The sequence below is a fragment of the Myotis brandtii genome, unplaced genomic scaffold (assembly GCF_000412655.1).
Source record: "Myotis brandtii unplaced genomic scaffold, ASM41265v1 scaffold145, whole genome shotgun sequence".
NCBI lineage: Eukaryota > Metazoa > Chordata > Mammalia > Chiroptera > Vespertilionidae > Myotis > Myotis brandtii.
In genome coordinates this window covers 1,447,670-1,472,359 of record NW_005355204.1, presented here as the reverse complement: position 1 = coordinate 1,472,359, position 24,690 = coordinate 1,447,670, and the positions used below count along the sequence as shown (strand labels likewise).

Genomic DNA, 24,690 nt, shown 5'->3' with positions numbered 1-24,690 from the left:
GGTATGCTTTTCTCTTTCCTTCTAGTTGTGGAATTTCCACTCAGCCAGCCTTCCTGTGGTTCTGGGTGATGTCCATTCCATCTTTTAGTTGTATTTTTGAAGTGGTTGTGCGAGGCAGCAATCTCCGGTGTTTACCTATGCCGCCATCTTGGTTTCTCTAAAACTGATTTCTTAAAAATGAAAAATTTCACTGTAAAATTTGAAACATGTGACTTCTGAATCCATGTAGGTGTTTGGTATTCCCGTTGGTTCTGTAATTCTAGAGGATTTTAACCCCGACTTCAGTCTCATATACGTAGTTTCTATTCATTATAGTAGAACAAAGCTGGATTAATTTCACACAATATACAGAATATGTGTAATTACTTCAATACTACAATTACACATCTGTTTTGTATTCCCGCAATTTTCAACCAATGTGCTCCAGGAATTTTAAAATGCATACCTTACCAAAAGGGCACTGACCTCTTTTCCCTGAGATTGTCAAATTAAAAAATTACAACAGTCAACACAACAATAACTGTCTGGTGTGAATGCCCTGTCTTGAACCATAAATATGAAAGTCATATAATAGTGTTGCATCTTATTGGTCACATCACATAATAAGGTTGCATCTAATTGGTTAATTCTTGGTCCCAGAAATCCTTATACAAGTGTAGGCACCTGACTTTTTTTTTTTTTTTGGAGCCAAAAGAGTAGGTAATTATTATTATTATTATTTTGTAAATCAATCAAAATGATACCTATTTTTTTTTGTCAGACTGGCAAAAAGTATGCTTTTCAGCATGCCACAGAATTTTAGTCATTTGCTTATGTATATCATGAGATGAAAAAGGTTGAAAATCACTATTCTAGTTCGTTCCAGTTAAAACATAAGTATGGAAATTTGAATAGTAGCATTTGATTTGGATTTAAAATGACAAATGACCAGATTGTCTTACGTGTTTCAGTAAAGGAGATGAGAAGACATGTTTCCTATTCTTGGACTCATTTTAATTTGTGAGATCGATGGAACTCATGCCAGAACCTCACCTTTAAATCAAGACTGTCAAATAATTTTATGAATTTTCTTTCTTTTAGCAGTTACAGAATGTCTAAATGACTTTAGAATTTAAAAAATATGCTTCCAGTCTTAGAAAAATATCTGTAGACGTGCATCTTTAGTAAGGTAGTAAGTAAGTCTCTTCACCTTAGTATTGTGATAAAGGGATGTTGATGGTTCTGTCGGGTAAAGTTAGGATGTGTCCCTGTGTTTACGGGGGACATATTGAATGTTAGTCCTGGCTTAAGCTCCTTCCACACATACACTGAAACTTGAACCACCCTTCAAAAACAAATGGACACCCATCCATCTAACATAGAGTACATCTAACATAGCAGATACATTATCTGAAATTATAGAAGGCCTCCATAGAATTCCTTAGAAGTGTCCATTCCTTTAGAGAACTAGAAATAATTGCTTGTCAGATCATTCAGACAGCTTTGTTACTTATGGGAGATATGCTGGAATAAATACGCCCTAGTTTTAAATTTTCATTTTACTCTTTCCCAATTTACAAAAATAGGTGGGGTCATCATATAACAAAGAGACAGTAGTGAATTATTTAAGTTGAACATACTTCAAACAAGCGTTTGTCAGAAGCAGTACCTAAATGCTCCCCCCTGCCACTCCTGCCACCCTGAGCCAGAAAGAGCCTCGAGTCCGTGGCTGGCATCTGTGGCTCAGCACGGCTCTCAGCCAGCTCTCCTTTGTCAGCAGCCAGTTCTGATTTTGAACTGTTAGTTTGAGATGACAGAAGAAAGCATCACATGTACCCTAACTGGGAGCTTTGTGGTCAGTATATAAAGGGGAGGGATCGTGGTTACTACCTGTGGTCTCAGATAAGACTGCAGGGATGTTAGTGCTTCTTCAGACTCCCTAGTGCAATTTCTTGTTTTTTTCTCACATAAAAAGCACCTAGGAGTTTCGAAAGTGTTGCTGGTAGGAAAACCCTTTACACAGACGGATTTGCAGCACTGGCACTGTATTCAATGTCTTTGTTTCCATTGTTGGTGCTGTGTCCTCACAGGTACAGAGCAATCAGAGTTCTGGTGAGGCTGTCACAAACCATTGAGAAAATGATAACTGGATTTTGAAAAAGATTAATTGCTTTATTTACTCTTTGAATTGATTGTCTACTTTTATGTAGACTTGAAATAGAGACACCTAGTTATTTTGTGTAATTTCTTTTTGCCATACAAAGCAGTAATTTGACCATCTGTTAACATTTTATTCCAGGATTGACAGGTTCTGAGAGAGACATTGTCTCCCACCCTTTAAACCTTGAATACTTTCTTCTTTATAGAAGTAGCTGTTAGGAGAAAGCATCCCAGTATCTTAGGGAAAAACACGGTATTGAGATTTCTTGACTGTTTTTCCACGTTCCTTGTACCCTGAAGCTGTGGAAGAGACGAGAGGGGCAGACTGGGACTGGGGATTTTGAGGAAAGAGAGGGATGGCTTACATTACTCCTGTGGGAAATGGGTAAAGAAGTTTAAGTATAAAAAGGTCAGAGGGCACAAATTTATGTTGGTACCAATTTACATTTGAGTCCTTTTCTCCTGATACTCTGTAACAGCGAACCTGTGGGAATGCTCAGAGCTCTCCCCTGTGTGCCACAAAGAGGTAGCATGCACAGTGCCAATGGCTTAGAGTTAAAATTTTAAAAAATCCTTTTATTTGAGGGTTTTGGCCAATGTCATTATTTAATACACATAATTACACAATATGAAGAAATTGTAATGAGTTTCTCCAGGTCCCCTCCAGCTTATCTCAGCAGGCCACACACCTAATGCTCCCTGTGTCTGTGTGCATGGGAAGCACCGTGTGGAGAGCTGTCGGTGTCTCATTGATCTGAGGCAGCCCGTGAGCCAGGACAAGAGGCATGGGGAGACAGACAGGCAGCTGAACACACTGGCCCAGCAATGGCAGCAGGTACAGAGGTCACCTCCCGAGAGATAACATCTAGGCCTCAGTGGTATTTCAGTTCCAGGCCCAGAAAAGCAGCAGAATCAGGTGGGCAACACCAGGACCAGCTGCAGTGCCTAACGAGGCCCTGCCCTGGCCCTGACCAATCAGTAGAGACCACGACCCTGAAAGAGCACCCCTGGAAAACTGATGAATCTTCTGCTGCAACACTCCCCGAAACCTCCCCTAAGATCCCCGTCTGCAAGAGAGAGAAAAACCCTCCAAAGGACCCAGCACGTGCTCTCCTTCTGGGGAACACGCCCATGCCATTCCCTTCCCCTGCTTCTTCCCCCATCTTTAGGATGCATGTCCTAAACTCTGAGGGACCATGAGACTTGCAACCAGGGGAGCAGTGAGCAGTGGCAGCTCATCCTGCTCCATAAGTCAGTTGTTGACCTGTGTATAACTCATTTTGTGGTGTAGGAAGGTTGGTGTTTTGGGATTGATGATGAGGGGACAATTCCCCTCAGGTGTTCTGGGTGGCTGGTGAGGCAGGGCCCCTGAACCTGGAGGGCCTCAGGCCCAGCTGACAGGTGGGACTGTGCTAGTTGGGACCCTATCCCCAGCCTCAGAAGACACACTTAAAATTGCTGTACCAGGTGAATTGAATTCCTCTTTCCTTCTCCCCAGGATAGTGAAAGAATTCTTCCTCAGGGAGCTGATCATTGTTCACTAAGAAGTTGGTGTTCGTTTGTTTTTTTGGTTAATCCTCACCTGAGGATATTTCTAACATTGATTTTTAGAGAGAGTGGAAGGGAAGGGGAGAGACAGCGAGAAATATAGATGTGAGAGAGACACATCAATTGGCTGCCTTCCGCACATGCCCCTTCAGGCATGTGCACCGGCACCAGGGACCAAGCCTGTAACGGAGGTTTGTGCCCTCGATGGGATGGAACCCGAGACCCTTCAGTCCTTGGGCCAACACTCTAACCCAGCTGTGGGCAAACTACGGCCCACGGGCCGGATCCGGCCCGTTTGAAATGAATAAAACTAAAAAAAAAAAAAAAAAAGACCGTACCCTTTTATGTAATGATGTTTACTTTGAATTTATATTAGTTCACACAAACACTCCATCCATGCTTTTGTTCCGGCCCTCCGGTCCAGTTTAAGAACCCATTGTGGCCCTCGAGTCAAAAAGTTTGCCCACCCCTGCTCTAACCTCTGAGCAAAACCAGCTCTTTGTTTATTTTTCTTGGATGAGCACCTAAAGACCCATGCAGACGTGAGCAGAGCTCAACTCCTTCTTGGAACAAGGAAGAATACGAATAAATGAACTTGATATTGATAGACCAGTTTATTATGTGAGGTTTAATGACATTTGGTTTCTAAAGTGATCATTTTATCCATTTTTCTTTTAAAAGTATTAAATCGTTAATGCTTCAGGTGTAAGAGATAATGTATCTTCATATTTTCTCAGACATGGATTGCCTTGTTCTAGATTTTGTTAATGAAGGAATGCATGGACAGCACAATTTATGCTGCAGGGAGATTTTTAAAGGATGCCCACGCCCCGTGACAGACCTGCTGTCCTGCCTGTAGCTGGAGGTGCTCAGTTAAGTCCACACAAGTGCTGTTGACATCTTTTTCAGGGGGGTGCTGTGTGAAAAAAGACAGTTCCTTTATTTAATTTTAAATGTTACCCCATATTATTTTTTAATGTTGAGAAATGGGAAACATGATTTCATCAGAAAATATGACTTAGGTGTAAGTTTGTCTCATCCTTTTACCTCAGCATGGTTTAACAGGGGGCCTTAGGGCCTCTGGGTCTGGTCCACTTATTTCCCCTGTGACTGAACAGATTTATTTCCTGATCTATTAGATGAGCCGCTAATTGTTCAGAGGGTTGTTGTGAGGATGAAACAAGATATTGCATGTAGAGTTCCTGGCATACAGTTAATGTTCTGTCTTTGCATATTTAATTAATTTTTTTCTAAGCAAAAGAACTTTGGTAATATCAACATATTAGAATCCCAAATATGCCTTTGTTCTTCTTAAAGATAAGATTTGAAAGATTTCTTGGGTAGTGTCAACTCTTAAATATAATCAAAACTTGAACAATCAAACTGATTACTTCTACTTTGTGGAGCCAATATAAATAAATATGAAAACTTGTTTTATAAGTGGACTTACAAGGGAGATTTAGTGGGGGGTTTTGTTTCTTTTTTTAGTTGAAAGATTAATATTTGAAACTAAGTGATAAGTGTTCATGCATTCCTATATGACTTAGAAACATTTTCTATTTCTCCTGTATATCCCAGTCTTTGTGATGTTTTTACTGTTTTAAATTCTGTTTTGTGGAACGTAAGCTGATGTTTGTGCATATATAGTAGCGAGAAGCCGATTTTAAACATAGTTGAACAGAATTAAGATTTGGTAACAGATTTACTTTCTTCAATTTCCATATGCTCTTTCTTTGGCGCTTTAACTTATGTGAGTTGAAGGTCGACTAGGTTCCATTCCCTAACTTACATACTTGTCTCTTCTACCATGTCCTCTCCCTCCCCAAGGTAAACAGTTTTTTAAAGTTTTTGTTAATTTTTTATTTTAAAAAATTACAAGCATGCTAGTGTATTAATACACACACACACACACACACACACACACACACACACCCTCTTCCCCTCTTGTGAGATGAATGGTATAGCCAATTGTATATGGTTTTCTCCATCTTGTATTTTCACTTTAAAACAGGCCCTGGAAATTATCCCATAGCGTTATCCACATAATCCTGAAAGTATGATGATGGAAGCCTTCCTCATTCCTTTTGATGCTGGCAGTACTTTGTCATGTGTGCGCATAACAGCTTGTTCAACCCGTCCACTGTTGGTGGCTGCTTGGTCATTCTGGCCTTTGCTATTACAAATGGCGCTGCACACACGTCATTTCATATTTTTGCCAGTCTGTTTCTAGGATAAATTCTTAGAAATGGGATTGCTGGGTCCCAGGGTGAATGCATATGGAATTTTGCTATTACTATTTAGTTATCACAGCTCTTTCATGTGAAGGAGTGGGAATATTAAGTAAAACCAGTCTTTACATCCTTCTCTTAGTCTTGGATGAAATATTGGGTCTGATAACAGTGGTTTAATGTGAATTGCTATTATGTTTGCTGGGCTTTTTCAGCTATTTCAGGACTTGTACTATATTTAACCTCTAGAGTCTAGATAAATAGATCACTATTAAACACAAAATTTCCTACTTCTGGCTGTCACCAGAACCTTGTACAATTTAAGGCATGTCATCTGAGTTTCAGGCTTCGCTCTTTGATTGGCGTGTCCCTGTGAGAACGTGGTGGGCTCTGTAGACTGTCTGTCTCCACAGCCTTGCCGCGGGCTCAGTAACAAAGTGGCCGAGAGCACCGGCACACAAGGCTGGCCTTCATCCCCATTCTGTCACTGAGCAGGTATCCTGTGAATTGTGGATACTGTTAGTTCCTATGTGTACATTGTGAGAATGAGTGAGCTCAGATAATGGATGCGACAGAACCTGCACATGCCTGCGGTACACTCAGAAAATGGTCACTACTTTTAGTATTTCACACAGTGCAGTTGGGTGTGAAGACTCGTTGCCCTCGCTGGTCTTCCAGGAAGCTGGTCTCTGGCCGTGCAAGGAACAGGTCTTCAGTGTCAGCCTTCCCACGTCTTCTTCTGCCCCTTTTACTGGAGAGGCTTTGAAGAGCTCAGCCTTACTGACCACCTGATGCCATGACTTTAACCTTCATGGTTCCTGTACCCTGTTGACAATCTAATGGTTTGGTCTCTAAGCTGGTTTGCACACACAGTTTCTGCATGTGGGTTCCCAGACAAGACCCAGTCTATGAGCCTTGCTTGGATTTGAAGTGGGTAGAAAATCTGGGTCAGCCAAAGCTTTCTCTGTGTGAGGCACAGCACTTAGCATACCGGTTATGGGCTTTCAGAGTGAACAAGAATGCCCTCGCTGGTCTTCCAGGAAGCTGGTCTCTGGCCGTGCAAGGAACAGGTCTTCAGTGTCAGCCTTCCCACGTCTTCTTCTGCCCCTTTTACTGGAGAGGCTTTGAAGAGCTCAGCCTTACTGACCACCTGATGCCATGACTTTAACCTTCATGGTTCCTGTACCCTGTTGACAATCTAATGGTTTGGTCTCTAAGCTGGTTTGCACACACAGTTTCTGCATGTGGGTTCCCAGACAAGACCCAGTCTATGAGCCTTGCTTGGATTTGAAGTGGGTAGAAAATCTGGGTCAGCCAAAGCTTTCTCTGTGTGAGGCACAGCACTTAGCATACCGGTTATGGGCTTTCAGAGTGAACAAGAACCAGTTCTTCAGAGAAACTAAGGCTGCTCTTCCAGTAGGGTATGACTGACACTGCCTAAGGAGATGACCCCCCAGCGTGTCCAGGCTCCCCTGACAGTGTCCAGTCCCCCTCCCCAGCAGTGTCCAGGCTCCCCTGGCAGTGTCTGGGCTCCCCCAGCAGGTGTGATGCTTCAGCACATCTGTGGTCAGCCGTTTGCCAGACTTGTGAGACCACCTGTTCAGTCGTGTGCTATCAAAGGGCACTAGGGCACTCACTGCTCTTTCTTCTACTGCATCCAACAGAATAAACTAGAGCAAGTAGGAAAGGAATTGTTGAGAGCAGCACAAATCTTGAAGGAACCCAGAATGGCTGTCCAGCACAAATCTCTGTATAAAGCGTTCCACTACAGTGAAAAGCCTGAATGACATGATCGCACCCTCCCGTCCAACCTGATCAGTTTGCTGGCTGAAAACGGTACCCCTTTTTAATGCGACGAGTGTCCCCGGGAGGAAGAAGCCTTGTTCTGAATTAAAAATGGTCCTGTAGAGCTTCCTAAGCAAAAGCCAAATACTGAAATTGGAAGTTAAGATTGATCCGTCAATCATGGGTGGAGTGATTGTTCGTACTGGAGAGAAATATGTTGATGTGTCTGAAAAAACCAAACTTCAGCAGCTGAACAAGGTTATGCAGGTGGTTTTCTGAAAGTTTTGATTTTCTGTCAGTGAAAACTCTTAACCTTGGAGGAACAATAAAATGCTTCCTGATCATAACATTTAAAAAAACACACACGTATGGGGCCTGTAGGAGGCAGCCGATCAATGGTTCTCTCATCGTTGATGTTTTTTATCTCTTCCTCTCCCTTCCTCTCTGAAGTCAGTAAAAATATATTTAAACACACACACACACACACACACACACACACACACGAAATCTTTTTTAAAAAAATGAAAGCCACTCTAAACATGCTTGGCCCTCTAGAGAAGGAGGAAGGAAATCCTTGTGCACAGAAAGTGCAGAGAAGCTGGGTCTCCCTGAGGCTTGTAGGATTCATAGCTGTTCCTACCAGTTAGCAGAGAGGAGCCGACCACTTACCCCTGCTCACCGGAGACTGTCCTGACGCTTGGGCACTGGGCACAGGGCTGTCCATCGCAGAGATGCTGGTATGGCCTGAGAGGCCTCTGGTGTCTGCTTCCGCTGAGCTGCAGACTGAGGAACAGCCATTGTTTTCACATGGTTTTTCAGTTGTTTATTGGGGATAAGGTAGACATGGACATATTCTGTTATTTAATAGTACTAAAGGCCTGGTGCACGAAATTTGTGCCTGGGCCGGGGGGCGTCCCTCAGCCCAGCCTGCACCCTCTCCAATCCTGGACCCCTCGGGGGATGTTTGACTGCCTCTCACAATCAGGACCGCTGGGCTCCTAACCGCTTGCCTGCCTGCCTCCCTGATCGCCCCTAACCACCTCTGCTTGCTCCCCTGCTGGCCCGATCACCCCTAACCATCTCTGCCTGCCTGCCTGATCGCCCCTAACTGCTCCCCTGCTGGCCTGATTGCCCCTAACCGCCTCTGCCTCGCCCCACACCCAGAACCCAGGATTCCCTCCCTCTGGCTGGCCGCAGGCACCCAGGACCTGGGACGGCTTCACCCGGGCTGGCTGCAGCTGCAGGGGACCGTGGGCTAGCTGGCTGCACCTGCCCAGGACCACGGGGCGCAGAAACAGGCACCCAGGACCCAGGCTTCCCTCCCTCTGGCTGGCCACAGGCACTCAGGGCCCAGGCTGGCTGCTGCCACAGGGGACCGTGGCTTCACCCAGGCTGCAGGCACAGGTACCCAGGACCGTGGGGTGAGCGGCTTGTTCCTCTCCCAGGCCACAGGCACAGGCACAGCCACTGGCACTCGGGACCACAGGGCGGGCGGCTTGTCCCTCTCCCAGGCCGCAGGTGCAGATGCAGCTGCTGGCGCCCAGGACCACAGGGCGGGTGGCTTGTCCCTCTCCCAGGCCGCAGGTGTAGACGCAGCCGCTGGTGTCCGGGACCACAGGGCGGGCGGCTTGTCCCTCTCCCAGGCCGCAGGTGCAGATGCAGCTGCTGGCGCCCAGGACCACAGGGCGGGTGGCTTGTCCCTCTCCCAGGCCGCAGGTGTAGACGCAGCCGCTGGTGTCCGGGACCACAGGGCGGGCGGCTTGTCCCTCTCCCGGCCGCAGGTGGCTGGTCCCCATTCCTCTCTCTCCAGTGTTGAGTGTCTGAGCCGTGATGGCGTGAGGGCATGATGACCATTTGCATATTAGCTCTTTATTATATAGGATAGGATTTTCAGAGAAGAAAAGGATCTGAAAACAGGTAAAAGGAAGGCTTTCATGGCAGATTAAACTCATCTTTCTGTAATTCTATCAAAGGACTCTTGACATTTGGGATATTTCTTTATGAAGTAGAGTAGCAGTTTATGTTTTCCGGAACTGATGTCATGGACTGCCTTTTGGGCCCTCTTGTCCAGTGGCCCTGTTCTTTGTACCTGTGGCAGAGGTGGTCAAACAGTATCTCCCTGTGATAATGTTTAGTGTGCAGTGACAGTGCCACAAACTACCCCGTCACTGTGCTGAGGTTGTAGACTTGGGTTGACTTTTACAGTAGCGCCCAAACAGTAATTATAGTAATACTAGAGGCCCGGTGCACGAATTCGTGCATGGGTGTGGTCCCTAGGCCTGGCTGGCAATCAGGGCCAATCAGGGCTAGGCGGATCTGGGCCTGCTTCCCAAGGGGAGGGATGGGGTGTGGGAGGTTGGCCACCGGCCCTGAGGAGGGAGCCGCCCTCTGCCCTCCCCCCCAAAGGGGCCACATCCACCGCCACCCACCCCCGGTTCCCCGTCCCAGCCTGGGGCCAAAGGGAGTGAGACGTGGGCAACAGCAGCATGCCTGTGGCTGGGTTGGACCAAAGGAAGGCAGAAGGAAGGTGGGGTTTTGAAGGCTTTGGTCTAGGTCTCTGGAACACGGGACAGTGCTGAGCCCCATGGGAAAGCGATCCTGTAGAAAGGGCTCCATTTGAAATGCTTGTTGGGATGGTCCAGGTACCCACGCACATTCCTCTGGACAGCAAGGCTGTGGGGAGGGCCTGGGGCATTTGCTGACATTCCACGCTTCTGCTTCAGGCTGTTCTTAGAATATAAATCAGAGTGCCCCACGGCCAGTGTCTCCTCCTAGGCCATTTTCCAGGCTTCAGGGCAGGGTGTTTAAAGAGGCTTTGTGTAAACAGCAGGCCTACAAGGAGAACATCCGTGGCCTACGTGACGAGTCAGTCACATCCCTGTGCTTTCCTCTTAGGTTCACTTCCCAGACACTGAAAGAGCAGAATGGCTAAATAAGGTAAGAGAGCAGTATCCCATACCAGCTGCAGTGGGACTGGGATGGGATGCACCCTCCATATTTGGGAGTTGGGAGAGTGACACTGTGTGAACTCCTTTGGATTTGGCTTCTGCTCCCAAAAGAGCTCAGTCATAAATGAGACGTTACTTTCCTTTTCTAAACAGTGAAAACGGTCTTAGACGTGAGAAAAGTAATAAGCTATTCATAGTCGCATCTTGGTCTTCTGTCTTCTTTCCCCATCGTCCATCCACTGCTCAGGTCTATTTTATGATAGTCGTACACAAAAATGTTGGAAACATTATTATGAAGAATGAATAACTCCCAGGAATTCTAGTAATAGATAATTATCTAATTTTTTTTATAAAGCTTCTGTTTTTAGATCAGTCTAGTTTGAAGTGGATCTCTATCCCCTCACATTTTTTAAAAATATATTTTTATTTATTTCAGAGAGGACGGGAGAGGAAGAGAGAGATAGAAACATCAGTGATGAGAGGGAACTATTGATTGGCTGCCTCCTGCAGGTTGGACTGAGCTGCAACCCAGGCATGTGCCCCCAACCAGCATTGAACCTGAGACCCTTTGGTCTGCAGGTCAATGCTCTATCTACTGAGCCAAACCGGCTAGGGCACCCCTCACACTTTATGTAATATCCTCAGAGCTGTGCAGGCAGGGATCACCTTGTAGCACGGGAAGGTAGTCCATCACTGAGGAAAACTCATTCATGTTTATTAAAATCTCTACAGTTTTAGCAGTTTATTTAGCAATGAGTTGAAACCACAGGATTTTCTGATTTTTTAAGCAATCATTAAATGTGCTGAGAATAACTAATTCCTGCAATATATGGTTAATTAGTAGTTTATTGTTGTGATACATTTTAAAATTTAAAATTGTATTGATTTTTGCATAATCAAAAGGCCCTTCCTTTAATTTTTAGAAATTCTGATAAGCTGAAGGGGCATAATTTTTACCATGACTTAAGTGCAATGTGTATTAAAATGTTTTGTCTTACATGAGTTCTTTTTCCTTTCAGACTGTAAAACATATGTGGCCTTTCATTTGCCAATTTATAGAGAAGTTGTTTCGAGAAACCATAGAGCCAGCTGTGCGGGGAGCAAACACCCACCTTAGCACCTTTAGTTTCACGAGAGTCGACGTGGGTCAGCAGGTCAGTTTCTTCTTAAGTATCCTTACATGTGTGCACAGTCAGATTGCTGTGGAAATTAAAAAGACATGTTAAACTACTCCCTGTTATTTCCCTGGATGGTCTTGGGGCGGGTTGTGCAGCTACTCCAGGTTCTGCCTCTCATGTGGTGCCCTCGCCTGGTCTGTCAGGGGTCCTCACCTGCCCTCACCTGTCCAAGGCGGCCTTTTGGCCAGTTCAGGTTCCCTGGGGGGACTTCCCTTAGTTCCAGCGTGTCTTTCTCCCCACACTCTTCTGTCAGAATTACCTTTGCACAGTTTTCAACAATCCGTTCTGTTGGAAAGGAGTTTGACATGTGAACTCACACTGAAGGTTCAGAAGTTGACAACAGGCATGAGGTATTTACCCTCAAGTTGTTTAAAACAAGTAAAGACTCCAGTGCCAGTCTTGTAGGCATCACCTTAGTCACACAGGTGAAGGGATAGATAGGTGTTGTTACTGGAATAATATTACAGGCATACATCACTATATTGCTCTTTGCTTTATTGCACTTTGCAGATAGTGTGAGTTTTTTTTATAAATTGAAGGTTTGTGTCAACCCTAAGTCAAGCAAGTCCATCGGCACCAATGACAGCATGTTCTTAAGCAAAAAGTATTTTTGAATTAAGGTATATACATTGTTTTGTGTTGTTAATCCTCACCTGAGGATATTTTTTCCATTGTTTTTCAGAGACAGTGGAGGGGGGGTGGTGAGAAACTTCTATATGAGAGAGACACATATAGAACTCCCGAACTCGCCCCGACAGGGGTGGGGAGTGAACCCACAACCCAGGTACGTGCTCTGGACAGGTATTCGAACCTGCGACCACATTCCTCATGTCTGTGGTTTCACGGTAACCTTGTCTGCATTTGAGGAACAGGTGAAATAACTCGCTGATAGCGAACTGATTGGTACACCACGAGGGCAGAGTTGTGATTCCCATAGCCTGTGCCAGAGCATGTCTCCTCATCTCGGTGCCGCCTGGTTGTTTTGCCATTTGGTGGTTGTGTTGTTGTTTGTGTTTTTACCGTCCCTGCATTGAAAATAAGCCACTTCTCGCTCCAGCCCCTCAGGATCAATGGTGTCAAGGTATACACTGAAAATGTGGACAAAAGACAAATTATTTTGGACCTTCAGATTAGGTAAGTTTTCATTTGTGTCCTAATTGTGTCCTAGTTAATGGCATACAGTGTCACGTAGCTATTCCCGTAGGTGGATATTCCTGATGTCGGTGGGTTTGACTGAAATCTTGATGAAGACCCAGATGTTGTGCTCAGGCACTTAGACACTCTGTGCACTGCTCAGCGGGCCTCCGGCAGACGCTCTCAGGCAGGGCGAGACCTCCTGCATCTGGAGCCCAGGGTTGGGGGTCAATTCATACAGATTCCACCCAAAAGGTAGCTGCCATTTCACGGTTGTTTTAAAAACAAATGCAAGCCCTGGACAGTGTGTTCAGTGGTTAGAGCATTGGCCTGCGCCAGAAGGGTCACGGGTTCGATTCCCAGTCAAGGGCATGTACCTGGGTTGCAGATTTGATCCCCAGCCCTGGTCAGGGCATGTGTGGGAGGCAACCAATCAATTTGTCTTTTTCACATCCATGTTTCTCTCTCTCTTTCTCTCTCTCCCTCCCTTCCACTCTCTTTAAAAGTCAGTGGGAAAAATAGCCTCAGGTGAGGACTAAGAAAAAACAGCAACAACAAAAAACACAGATGCAAGTCTTACATTCCACATCACACTCATTCATGTTTTTCATATTAATGACTGAAATGTCTTTTTTTTAAAGTATTTTTTTTATTTCAGAGAGGAAGGGAGAGAAAAAGAGAGAGAGATACATCAATGATGAGAGAGAAACATTGATTGGCTGCCTCCTGCATGCCCCTCACTGGGGATCCAGCCTGCAACCTGGGCATGTGCTCTGACCAGAAATCGAACCCATGACCTGGAGGTTCATAGGTCAACACTTAACCAATGAGCCACGCTGTCCAGGCTGAAATGTTTTAATCAGTGAGAAAAAATGATGCCTCAAACAGATACGGTTTTATATGTTTCTAATCTTTTTATCCTCACCCGAGGATATTTTCCATTGATTTTTTTAGGGAGAGTGGAAGGGAGAGGGAAAGACAGGGAGAAACATTGATGTGTTTAGAGAAACACATCAATTGGTTGCCCACTGCACGAGCCCCAACTATGGTCCAGGCTGGGGAGGAGCCTGCAACCAAGGTACATGCCCTTGACTGGAATCGAACCTGGGACCCTTTGGTCTGCAGGCTGACGCTCTGTCCACTGAGCCAAACCGGCTAGGGCTACGTTTCTAATCTTCACGTCAAAGTCCATGAGCTCTGTTAGTTCTCTCGGGACTGGGGAGCAGATAATCTTCACTTTATTGTTTTAAACAAACATAGGTGTTTATAAAGCAAATGAAAACTACATTCCATCAAGGTGCTGCTCTGGCCTGCACGTTGGAAGGGATATTTGTAGCAAACCCTTAGTCTGCAGGAGGCCTCCCAGGAGCGGTGTGTCTGCTGCCCGGCAGGGAAGCGGCCACGCCACGGTGCAGCTGTGCCTGCAGCCTGTGCTGATCACTTTACTGTTTATTATTTTAGTCAGATTATATGCCTTGCAGGTCTGTGGTGATGAGGAGAATGTAATACAGAACTTTTTCTTTGCTAGTTTTGTAGGAAATTGTGAGATTGATTTGGAGATCAAGAGATATTTTTGTAGAGCTGGTGTGCAAAGTATACAGGTAAGGTTTTTTTTATTTCAGTCTTCTAAAATTCTCCATGCTCTCTTTGAAAAGAAAGTGGCGAAGCTTTTATTAACTGAGAATTTCTTTGAAGTTAAGTATTTTTCTGCAGGTCCTACCTGGTGCAGCACTGGGCCACCTGCGTCTCCATCCTGCATCAGTGACTGGCTGTTACATGTCTTGGTTTCCGTTTGCACTTAGATTCATGGCACAATGCGAGTGATCCTGGAACCGCTGATTGGAGACATGCCCTTAGTGGGAGCCTTGTCTATCTTCTTCCTGAGGAAGCCAGTAAGTTGATGTTTATTTTGTGTCTGTCTTCCTTCTCACTGACAAGCACATGACCATATTGGAGATATACACAGTGAAGGAGCAGTCCCCTCCTTAGCTCACTTCTTCCCTCTGATGCGTGAGTCCTGTAAGTTCCTACCACTTTATGCCCTAGCGGAGGTTTCGTCTCTTCCCATAGACAACTTCTTTTCCTGACTATAAAAAGAATATGTTTGTTACAAAAATTTGAAAATAATAGACTGGTTTTTTTAGTGTGGGTTTGTACTTAACATTGTCAATGAGTATGATTTGTAGGTGTTTGCTCATTGACGCCTCATTCTCTATAGTGAATACCACATAGTTTCCATTTACTGACCAGGAATTGAGTCTAATCTTTCCAAGACCCCAAACCAGTAAGTCCGGGAGCCTGCACCCAGCCCAGCCTGGCGACAGGCTGCTCTCACCGTCCTCACTGCTGCCACAGGCAGAGCTGCCGTCACGCTTGGCACGGCCTGGCCCAGAGCCTGCTTATGAACTGCAGTTAGTGCATGAGGGGTTAAAGTCATAGAGTCTACTTTTTTTTTTAAGAATTGTCTCAGGTGTTTTGTTTTATTTTTAATATATTTTTATTGATTTAGAGAGGAAGGGAGAGGGAAAGAGGGTTGGAAACATCAATGATGAGAGAGAAGCATTGATTGGCTGCCTCCTGCACATGTGCCCTCCTGCACATGTGCCCTTGACCAGAATTGAACCCGGGACCCTTCAGTCTGCAGGCCAATGCTCTATCCACTGAGCCAAACCAGCTTCAGGCATAAAGATTCTTTTTACTGAATTATATTCTAACACTTGGATAAACCATAATAAATGTTATCACTTCACATGGTTAGATTTGTATCTTAATCCATTTTTTTGTTATAAGTAGTTAATACCTATTATTAGCCACAAAAACAAGACAACAAAAATATCATTCCTATCTAGGCTCCTCCTCACCTCAGCTCCTCCTCCTCCTCATGGGGCTCCTCCCCTCACAGAGGCTCCTCCCCTTCACTGAGGCTCCTCCTTTCACTGAGGCTCCTCCCCATCATGGAGGCCCCTCCCCTCCTGGAGGCTCCTCCCCTTCACTGAGGCTCCTCCTTTCACTGAGGCTCTTCCTCCTTGCTGGGCTCCTCCCTTCACTGAGGCTCCTCCCTTCACTTCACTGAGGCTTCTTCCCCTCACAGAAGCTCCTCCCCTAATGGAGGCTCCTCCCCTTCAGTGAGCGTCCTCCCTCTCCTGGTGGCTCCTCACCTACATGGCTCCTCCACATGGGTCCACAGCCTGCAAAAGGCATTCGACTTAGCTCTGTCCTCAGTAGGCTTTGCTCACCACTAGGGCTTCTTCCCAAGGTGCAAACTGACCACAGAGGGTAGTCTCTGGGCAGACAATTATTGTGGTCTAGGTGGGGTCCCTGTCCTCCTTTCCTGGCACTGCCCCATAAGGACCCAAGTTCCAACCACAGGAGCACTGTAATCGGGGGAGAGTACAACCCCTTCACCCCTCACCACCTCCCTCACCTGTCCTTCTCCAGAACGCTGCCCTCTGCCCTGGGCTGTCCCTTTCCAGTACAGAGGTGGTCAGTGTCCTCCTCACGCCCACACAGTCCTGTGCAGGTAGTGCACTGCTTGTGAACTGTTGGAAGACACAGCCATGTCTGTCTCCACACAGCTCAGTAAGCGTCTGATGGATGAATTGATCTGTTTCTCAAATAGCTCTTCACAAATGCCGCTCTGTTACCTTAGATGAGCTCTTTCGCAGGCACCATTGCTATCATGTATTGTTTAAAATGGGAATCTTTATTGTATAATTTGATGCAAATAACTTAATACAAATTGTTGTTGGGTTTATCTAGACAAATTATAAGTGGTACTTTTTTTGTATAAAAACACAAGAAGAATTAAGTATCTTCACTTTCTATTTCCACTAACATTATTATTCTCACTTGCCTTCTATTGCTTAAATAATGGGCTTATTTTGAATGTATTGTAATGACTACAGTCCCCCCTTATCCACAGATTTACTCTCTGTGGTTTCAATTACCTGTGGTCAACCTTGGTCTGAAAATAATTAAATGGAAAATTCCAAAAATAAACAAGTCATAAGTTTTAAATTGCATGCCATTCTGAGCAGCGTGATAAAATCTCATGCTGGCCTGCTTCGTCCCACCTGGGACATGAGTCATCTTTTGTCCAGGTCTCCAGGCTGCATAGCTCCCCACCCGTTAGTCACCTGGTAACCGTCTCAGTGATCAGATCAGCTGTCATAGTGCCTGTATTCAAGTAATTATTGTTGTTAACCTCTTACTGTGCCTAATTTATAAATTAAACTGTATCATAGGTATGTATTTTTTTAATCATCACCTGAAGGCATTCTTAGAGGAAGGGAGAGAGAGAAAAAAAAATTGATGTGAGAGAGAAACATTGATTTGTTGCCTCCTCGACTGGGAATTGAGCCCACAGTCCAGGTATGTGCCCTTACCAGAAATAGAACCTGCAACCTGTATTTACATACAGGAAAAAAACATAGTATATACAGGGTTCAAAACTGGCAACCTTTCGGTGCACGGTACAGTGCACCAACCAGCTGAGCCACCTGGCCGAGAAAACATAGTGTATATACAGGGGTCAGTGGTAGCCATACTTTTAGGCATCCACTGGGGGTCTTGGAACGTAGTCTCCTCAGATTAGGGGGAATATACACAGAACATGGTGAAATTCAAAAGCTACTAAGGAACTTTTGTGTTAAATTTTAACTTATTAAAATTTTGAGAAATGAAATCCATAAAAGATTTTATATCCATGTTTTTTTTCACATACAAATTGTATAAAAGCCAGTGTATTTAAGAAACTTTCATTAATAAGTATAAAATAAAACACCTAATCTTTAGCAAATTGCTGAGTATTTTTAATTTACAAGGAATTTTTAACAATTTAATGAAGGGCTCCCTTTTTTTTTTAAATTTCAGAATCCAAATCTTTAAATCTCCCTCAAAACTTAGTAATACTCTTCCTTAGTGTGGATATTCTAGGTGTGTTTACCTTAAAAATAACATCATAGTATTAACTTCCAAGCGAAATTCTAATTCTGAGAGAAGGAAGAGGCTGTGAAAAGTCAAGTTACTCATTTATAATAATAAAAGCATAATATGCTAATTAGACCAGACAGCCGAACGACCTTCTGGATGTCCTTCTGGATGAAGCCACCATAGTGGGGGCTGAGGCAGAAATGGTTAGGGGCAATCAGGCAGGCAGGTGAGCAGTTAGGGGCGATCAGGCAGGCAGGCGAGTGGTTAGGGGTGATCAGGCAGGCAGACAAGTGGTTAGGGGTGATCAGGCAGGCAGGCAGAGTGGTTAGGGGTGATCAGGCAGGCAGGCAAGTGGTTAGGGGCAATCAGGCAGCCAGCGGTCCCAGATTGGGAGAGGGATGTCTAACTGCTGGTTTAGGCCCAATCCCGAAGGGGTCCCGGATTGCGAGAGGGTGCAGGCCGTGCTGAGGGACACACACCCCCTGCATGAATTTCGTGCACAGGGCCTCTAGTTTCCTTATATGGTGAGTAAAGTCACCACACATGCTTTGGAGAGAGGGAGTGTATTTTCAGTTACTTTCAGCTGGAAAATATGGGAACAGAATTCACTGCCTGCTGCCAAGTAATTCTTCTCACCAGGGGCAGTCCAGCCGGAGAGATTTGGGTTTCTGATTATCGAGATGATTTAGACTCGCAGTGTCAGAGAACCTTACGACGCCTTTGCACATCTTCCTGCTTGTTGGTTTCTTTGGACTAGTTTGGATAATGTGTTGCTTGTTCCAGAAAACTAAACAAAACCATGAGGTGCTGAGCTGTGGAGCACAGCTGTCTGATGGGGCAGCCAGCGCGGCCTTCATTCAACCTGGTTTTCCTCTCCTGGTTCTTTCTTTTCCCACTTTGTGCTTTGAACAACTGACTTCATTCCTCTAAGCCTCAGTTTCCCCATTTGTAACAAGGGGATTACAGTAATACCTGTGTCACAAGGTTACATGTGAAGATTAAATGAATGTCAATGGATGTAAAACATGTAATACAGTGCCTGGCACATACAAGTTCTTGGATTTTTAAGAAATTACACACATTCCTACATGTAGGTTTAGCATTCTGGTGGGGTCCTGACATCAGAGATCAAGTACTGGTAAGCACACACGCTTGGGTGAAGGTTCTGGTAGGAGCCAGAACAAGCCAGTGTCTACCCCTGCGCGGATCCGTGGACCTGGTGGCCACTCCCTCCTGCCATCAGGACCGTTGTTGGCATGGCCCCGGCATGCTCGTAGGGTGTTAGAATCCTCAGGTCTGTGGCCCCTGTCTCAGGAGGACTGATCAGACTAGAGTGAGTCCAGAACGTGTCCAGGAGACGGTTCGTGTGCTCTGAGTGTGTTGACCCTCAGGGGGCTCCCAGCCAGCAGAGGGTGGGCCTCCCATGTTTGAACCAGAGGTTCCTTTCTTCGTCTGCAAGATGAAAGTGACATCATTCTTTCAGAGTGAGCGGGAGAAGAAGTTGAGTCGCATTAGCTGGGACTCCAGCAGTTGAGGTGCCTTAAGCAAAAGAGGGGCTTTATTTCACAAGGTAGCCTGTATTGGGTCTCAGGAAGCCTCTGCAGGGGCTGCAGGTGAGGGAGCCGTATGACATCTCCCCACCCATATTCCACCTTCGCTCTGTTCTCTCCCGCTGAGGCCAGCGGCCTCTGGTCTCCAGTCCACATGCCACAGTCATGGCTGCCAGCGCTCCCAAGAGGCAGTGAGTCTTCCCACCTCTTTCCCTCCGTCCTTCTCTGCTGAGCAGGTCAGACACGGGCCCTAGACCGATGGGAGTGGGAAGGTTGCAGTTGGAAGCCAACCCTACAACCCTGGGGAGGAGGCAGCAGTGAGGTGGAGGGCAGGCCAGGCAGACAGGCCCACGGGAATCCCCAGGCCAAGAGGGTCCTACCCACCCCTCACACTAGGTCCTGGGAGCATTGGCAGTGTGGGTCTGCCAGGTGTCTGAGCTTCTGGGTCTGTGGTGCTGACAGCTCTTATGATGTGGACAGTGTGGGTCTGCCAGGTGTCTGAGCTTCTGGGTCTGTGGTGCTGACAGCTCTCACGATGTGAACAGTCTGGCCCCATCCAGTGGGGGGGATGGGAGCTCCGCATTGTCCTGCCTGTGTTGGCTCTCAGGCTGGTGTCTCTCAGCGACTCTGCCCTCCTCATGCCGTGTCTGTGGTGGGGCATGTGCAGGTGGGTTTGCACATGTTGGTCCAGCAACACGGGACCTCTGGCGGGCAGGGCCTGCGCTGGTGTCCTAGCCTCCCCAAGGCACACATATGTCTTCTCTTTCCCTGTCCCCCAGCTGCAGGGGGCCTTACCTGTGTGTCCCTCCCCTGTGGCTTCTGCTTCTTACAGTGAAAAGTGGGTGCTGTCTTTCCAGCAGCGGCTGCTCCCGCCCCGCCTTACCCCTGCAGCGAGTGTCGCCCGGGCCCCCGGCTCTGCAGCCAGCACACTCTGTCGCTCCGAGTGCTGGCACATGCCCTGTGTCTGGATCTCAGAGGGTTACACTATCTTACCCACACTTTGCCTTTAGCAGTTAAGGTCTAACTGGAATAGCCCACGTGCCGGTGGGGCTGTGGGGCCCGGTCTTCCCCTCAAGCTGCCTGTGAGGAAGGGTTTCAGGCTGCCTGGCACCTGCCACCTCAGCTCCTGTACATTGAAGAGTGATGCTCTTTCTGGTTTTCTGTATCCCAGGTGGAAGCTGCAAGTCCTGGGAGCTTTAAAACATAAGGAAAATATTCTTGACCTTTACCACTAGCCAAAACCCACTAATTCAGAAACACTGGAGCAGGGCGGGAGCCACAGTCTGTATTTTTAAGGGACTTCCCAGGTGATTCATAGTCTGTGCCGCAGAAATAATTCACGTCGGACGCCTGGTGACAGTAAGTGCTGAAATAAACAGTTGCTGTTGTCGAACTGCGTCCAGAGGGTCAGGAGATGGGAGAGCAGAGGGGCGGCGTGTCTGTTCATGAAGCTCGAACACGGTCGTCCTGTTGCAGGTGAAGCGTGGCCGCTCACTGCTTGTTCTGTGTCTCGAGGAAGGGCCGCCGCAGCCCTTGACGGTTTCCTCCCTTGGAAACACGACTCCCTGGCTCTTCAGTTTCCCGAAACAGCTCTGAGTCATCCAGGCACAGGGGGGCGAGGCACTAATTTTAGTTGCTTGTCCCTCCTTGTGGGTTCCTCCTGTGTCCCTGTGTGGACTCTCCAGCCTCAGCTCTCAGACCTCTCACACTGGATCCCACACGCACTCACACTCATTCTCGCTCCCTCACACTTGTCCTTACACACTCACTCGTCCTCACTCACTGCTCCCTCCTTTATCCTCTGGGCCCTCCTGTCCCCAGCTCCCCCTTGCTCAGGGGCATGTCAGCTCCCTCTTCAGGGCCTTCTGTCCGCACGCAAATCTCTCTTCTCAAACCCGCTGAGTCCTGTTCCTCTCCTGCACTGCCTCTCTGGCGCTTTGTTTTTCTGAACTCGGGTAGCATTTACACAGGCGCATCTCATCATTTTGACAAGGTTCATGGGGTTCAGCCCTGTGTGGCCTGAGGAGTTAATCTCTCGGTACTGTCCTGCCAGGTGACCTGCCCTTGACAGGGCCTCTCGTTAGCTGTTAGCTGTTAGCCAAGGAGGGTTTCCTTAGCTTCCTGGTTCTACGTGGTGCCCTGGGCCTGGAATGGCTGTTCCTCAAATTCCTGGTCCTCTTAGTGGGAAAGGTCTGTGGTGATGATGAGGGTGGGGGCAGGGTGCTTACTCTTGCGTTGTTTTGCTTCTGGGCCTCCGGGTGGGGACGAGGGGAGCATGATCTTTACTGCTATTAGCCTTGCAAGTTTACATCTTGTTTCTCTTCTGCTGAAAAATCTCAGTCTTTCAGGACTTTTAAAACTAGTTGCTTTTTAGTTTGGTCTTTTCAAGAGAACCTGGACTCCTCTAGTTATGCTTATTTAAAACCACTTCCCAAAGGGATTGGAGCCAGAATGCGATACTCCAGCTATATGGGTAATGAGATCATGCAATTTCACTCAGCTTTCCCCCACAAATATAAAACACAAGTAAGTGCAGTATCCATTTTGATAGGAAAAGCTGTGTTTCTAATCAATAGTTTTTACCCATCCCCGTCCACCTAATGGAATCATAGCCAACTGTGTAGGAATTATTGTAAGATAAATATCCACTAGAAAAATGAGCAAAAACCCCCCAAATGTTGAATGAATGGAACATGCTCCACTAATATCAGGAAAATGCAATTTGAAACAGTGATAAAGTACCATTTTTTAATGGCCAAATGGATTGATTCTTTTTAAAAAAATATATTTTATTGATTTTTTTACAGAGAGGAAGGGAGAGGGATAGAGAGTTAGAAACATCGATGAGAGAGAAACATCGATCAGCTGCCTCCTGCACACCCCCTACCCGCAACCAAGGTACATGCCCTTGACCAGAATTGAACCTGGGACCCTTCAGTCCACAGGCTGACACTCTATCCACTGAGCCAAACTGGTTAGGGCTGGATTGATTCTTAATATCTCTTTTTGTTGAGGTTATGAAGAAGAAACATTTTCATACACTTCTGGTGGGAATATAAGTAGGATAGCCTTTCTTTATGGTAATTAGGTGGCACTATCAAATAACAAAGTGAATATGTATCTTTGACCAGGACATCTACTTTTTAAAAAAATATATTTTATTGATTTTTTACAGAAAGGAAGGGAGAGGGATAGAGAGTAGAAACATCCAATGAGAGAAACATCGATCAGCTGCCTCGTGCACACTCCCTACTGGGTATGTGCCCGCAACCAGGGTACATGCCCTTGACGGGAATCGAACCTGGGACCCTTGAGTCCGCAATCCGACACTCTATCCACTGAGCCAAACCGGTTAGGGCTGGATGTCTACTTTTTAAATGCCAGTTTGCATGCACAAATCAGAACATGATGTAAAAAAATATTCACTGAATATCCTAAGTGCCCATCCATAGGAGGGTAGATGTATAAATTATTATAAGATTTTACTGGAGAAAACTATGACATCAAAAAGTAAAACAACAGGCAGCTCTCCATGTACCCACAGGGCACAATGGCCTTGATGGTTTACAAAGTGAAAAGCAAGGTGCAGAACAGTGTAAAGAAACAAATCTCTGCCCTCGCTGGTTTGGCTCAGTGGATAGAACGTTGGCCTGGGGACTGAAGGTCCTGGGTTCGATTCCAGTCAAGGGCACATGCCTGAGTTGTGGGCTCGATCCCCAGTGGGGGCGTGCAGGAGGCAGCCGATTATGATTCTCATCATTGATGTTTCAATCTCTCTCTCCCTCTCCCTTCGCTGAAATCAATAAAAATATATTTTTTAAAAAGAAAGAAATCTCTGTGATTTGGTTTGATTTGATAATTGGAAATAACTTGGATAACATTTTTTTGCCCTGCTTTTAAACAGCTTTTAGAAATCAACTGGACAGGACTGACTAACCTTCTGGATATCCCGGGACTGAAGTAAGTATGATGCCATGTGCTGTGTCAGCTTGCTGATGGCCAGACATGCCTCTGGGCTCAAATGCGCTGATGCAGAGGGTCGTAGGACTTCAGACTACATCACTCACCCTTCCGTTCACCTTTTGTTCATCACAAAGCTGCCTTTCAGTATAAGTGTTTCAGAGTAGTGGCAGCCTTCTAATATCCCACAAATTAATGTTTAAATTTGGTTTTTCTTTTCCCAGAAAAATAAAGACAACTTAAAAAGCGAATGAATGTTTCAAAACTAGCCCTTTCTGAGTTCTTTCAAGCTGTGGCCACGCCTCCTTGGGGTTGGATGTCAGTCCTGGGCCTGGGAGCCAAGCGGGAGGGAAAGCCTACGTTCCTGCATCATCCCTGGGAGTCCCTCCACTCACTGGTAGCCATGCAGGGTCTCAGCGGGAGACTTGCCACGTGAGCACGGAGTCTGTCAGCCTCACGTCCCTCCTGGGAGAGGTTCTGCTTGGGTCACAGTCCATCCGTCTTACCTGGTGGGAGGTGACTGGCCATAGGACGTGGCCACTGTGCAGCCCGACCTCAGCTGGGAACTGTGGCACCTATTGTGATCTCAGCCAGCCATGCTGTCTGTACTGACAGATCTCTGCCAAGCTGGATGGGCTGCAATTAGAGCCTCCAAACCTGCTTCTGCTGGCTTTACTACGGGGGCACCATCAGGAGGTTAAAAGTGCCTTTCTGACATGTTAGAGTGGCCCCATGGTCCTCAGGTGAGCGCTCTCATCACTGCCCTGGACACCCACCTGCCATGAGTGCTGCACTATTGCCCACTGAGTGGTGGTGGTGTTCCCGCTGCCCAGTGGGTGCTCTTATAGGTACAGTTACTTTACGTCTGAGAAGTGGGATTCTCTTAGCACCTAGCAGGCCCAGAGGTGGCTTCTGTTGCAGGGACACTCACTTGTGTAGGTTGCAGAGGCATGCACATGCACGTTACCCGATTCTCACATTTACCCCAAAGAGTAGGCAAGAAACATACTAAAAGTGTGTTTGTTTCTTTAGCCTCCACAATTTTATTCAAATCCCTGAGTTCTCTGTGCAGTGTATATAGTATTTCAAAATTATTACAGTATTGAACCTCCAAATGCAGTGTGAAAAACCTGTAAATTTCTTTACTGCCCTGGGAACTGTGCATCTACTTATATAAAAACCCTGGGTGTAACATCATGGCCAGAAGCGCGACCAACCGGAAGGAAGTCAGTCCTGCAGGGGTCGTCTTGGAAACGGCTGCGCCCTCCCCCAGCTCTTTCCTGGAGGG

The 24,690-nt window shown here is 46.4% G+C and overlaps 1 protein-coding gene across 1 annotated transcript in view; it reads left to right on the top strand.

Moving 5' to 3' along the window:
• The first annotated feature begins 2,331 nt into the window (after window positions 1-2,331).
• ESYT2 (extended synaptotagmin-like protein 2) overlaps window positions 2,332-24,690 on the top strand; it is a 57,525-nt gene continuing 35,166 nt past the window's right edge. Inside the window, exons 1-7 of the mRNA XM_014535563.1 lie at window positions 2,332-2,392; window positions 10,596-10,637; window positions 11,668-11,802; window positions 12,884-12,960; window positions 14,489-14,561; window positions 14,763-14,852; window positions 23,347-23,402. Of these exons, the coding sequence (XP_014391049.1) occupies window positions 11,680-11,802; window positions 12,884-12,960; window positions 14,489-14,561; window positions 14,763-14,852; window positions 23,347-23,402 (419 nt within the window). The 5' untranslated portion in view covers window positions 2,332-2,392; window positions 10,596-10,637; window positions 11,668-11,679. The remainder of the gene's footprint in view (window positions 2,393-10,595; window positions 10,638-11,667; window positions 11,803-12,883; window positions 12,961-14,488; window positions 14,562-14,762; window positions 14,853-23,346; window positions 23,403-24,690) is intronic.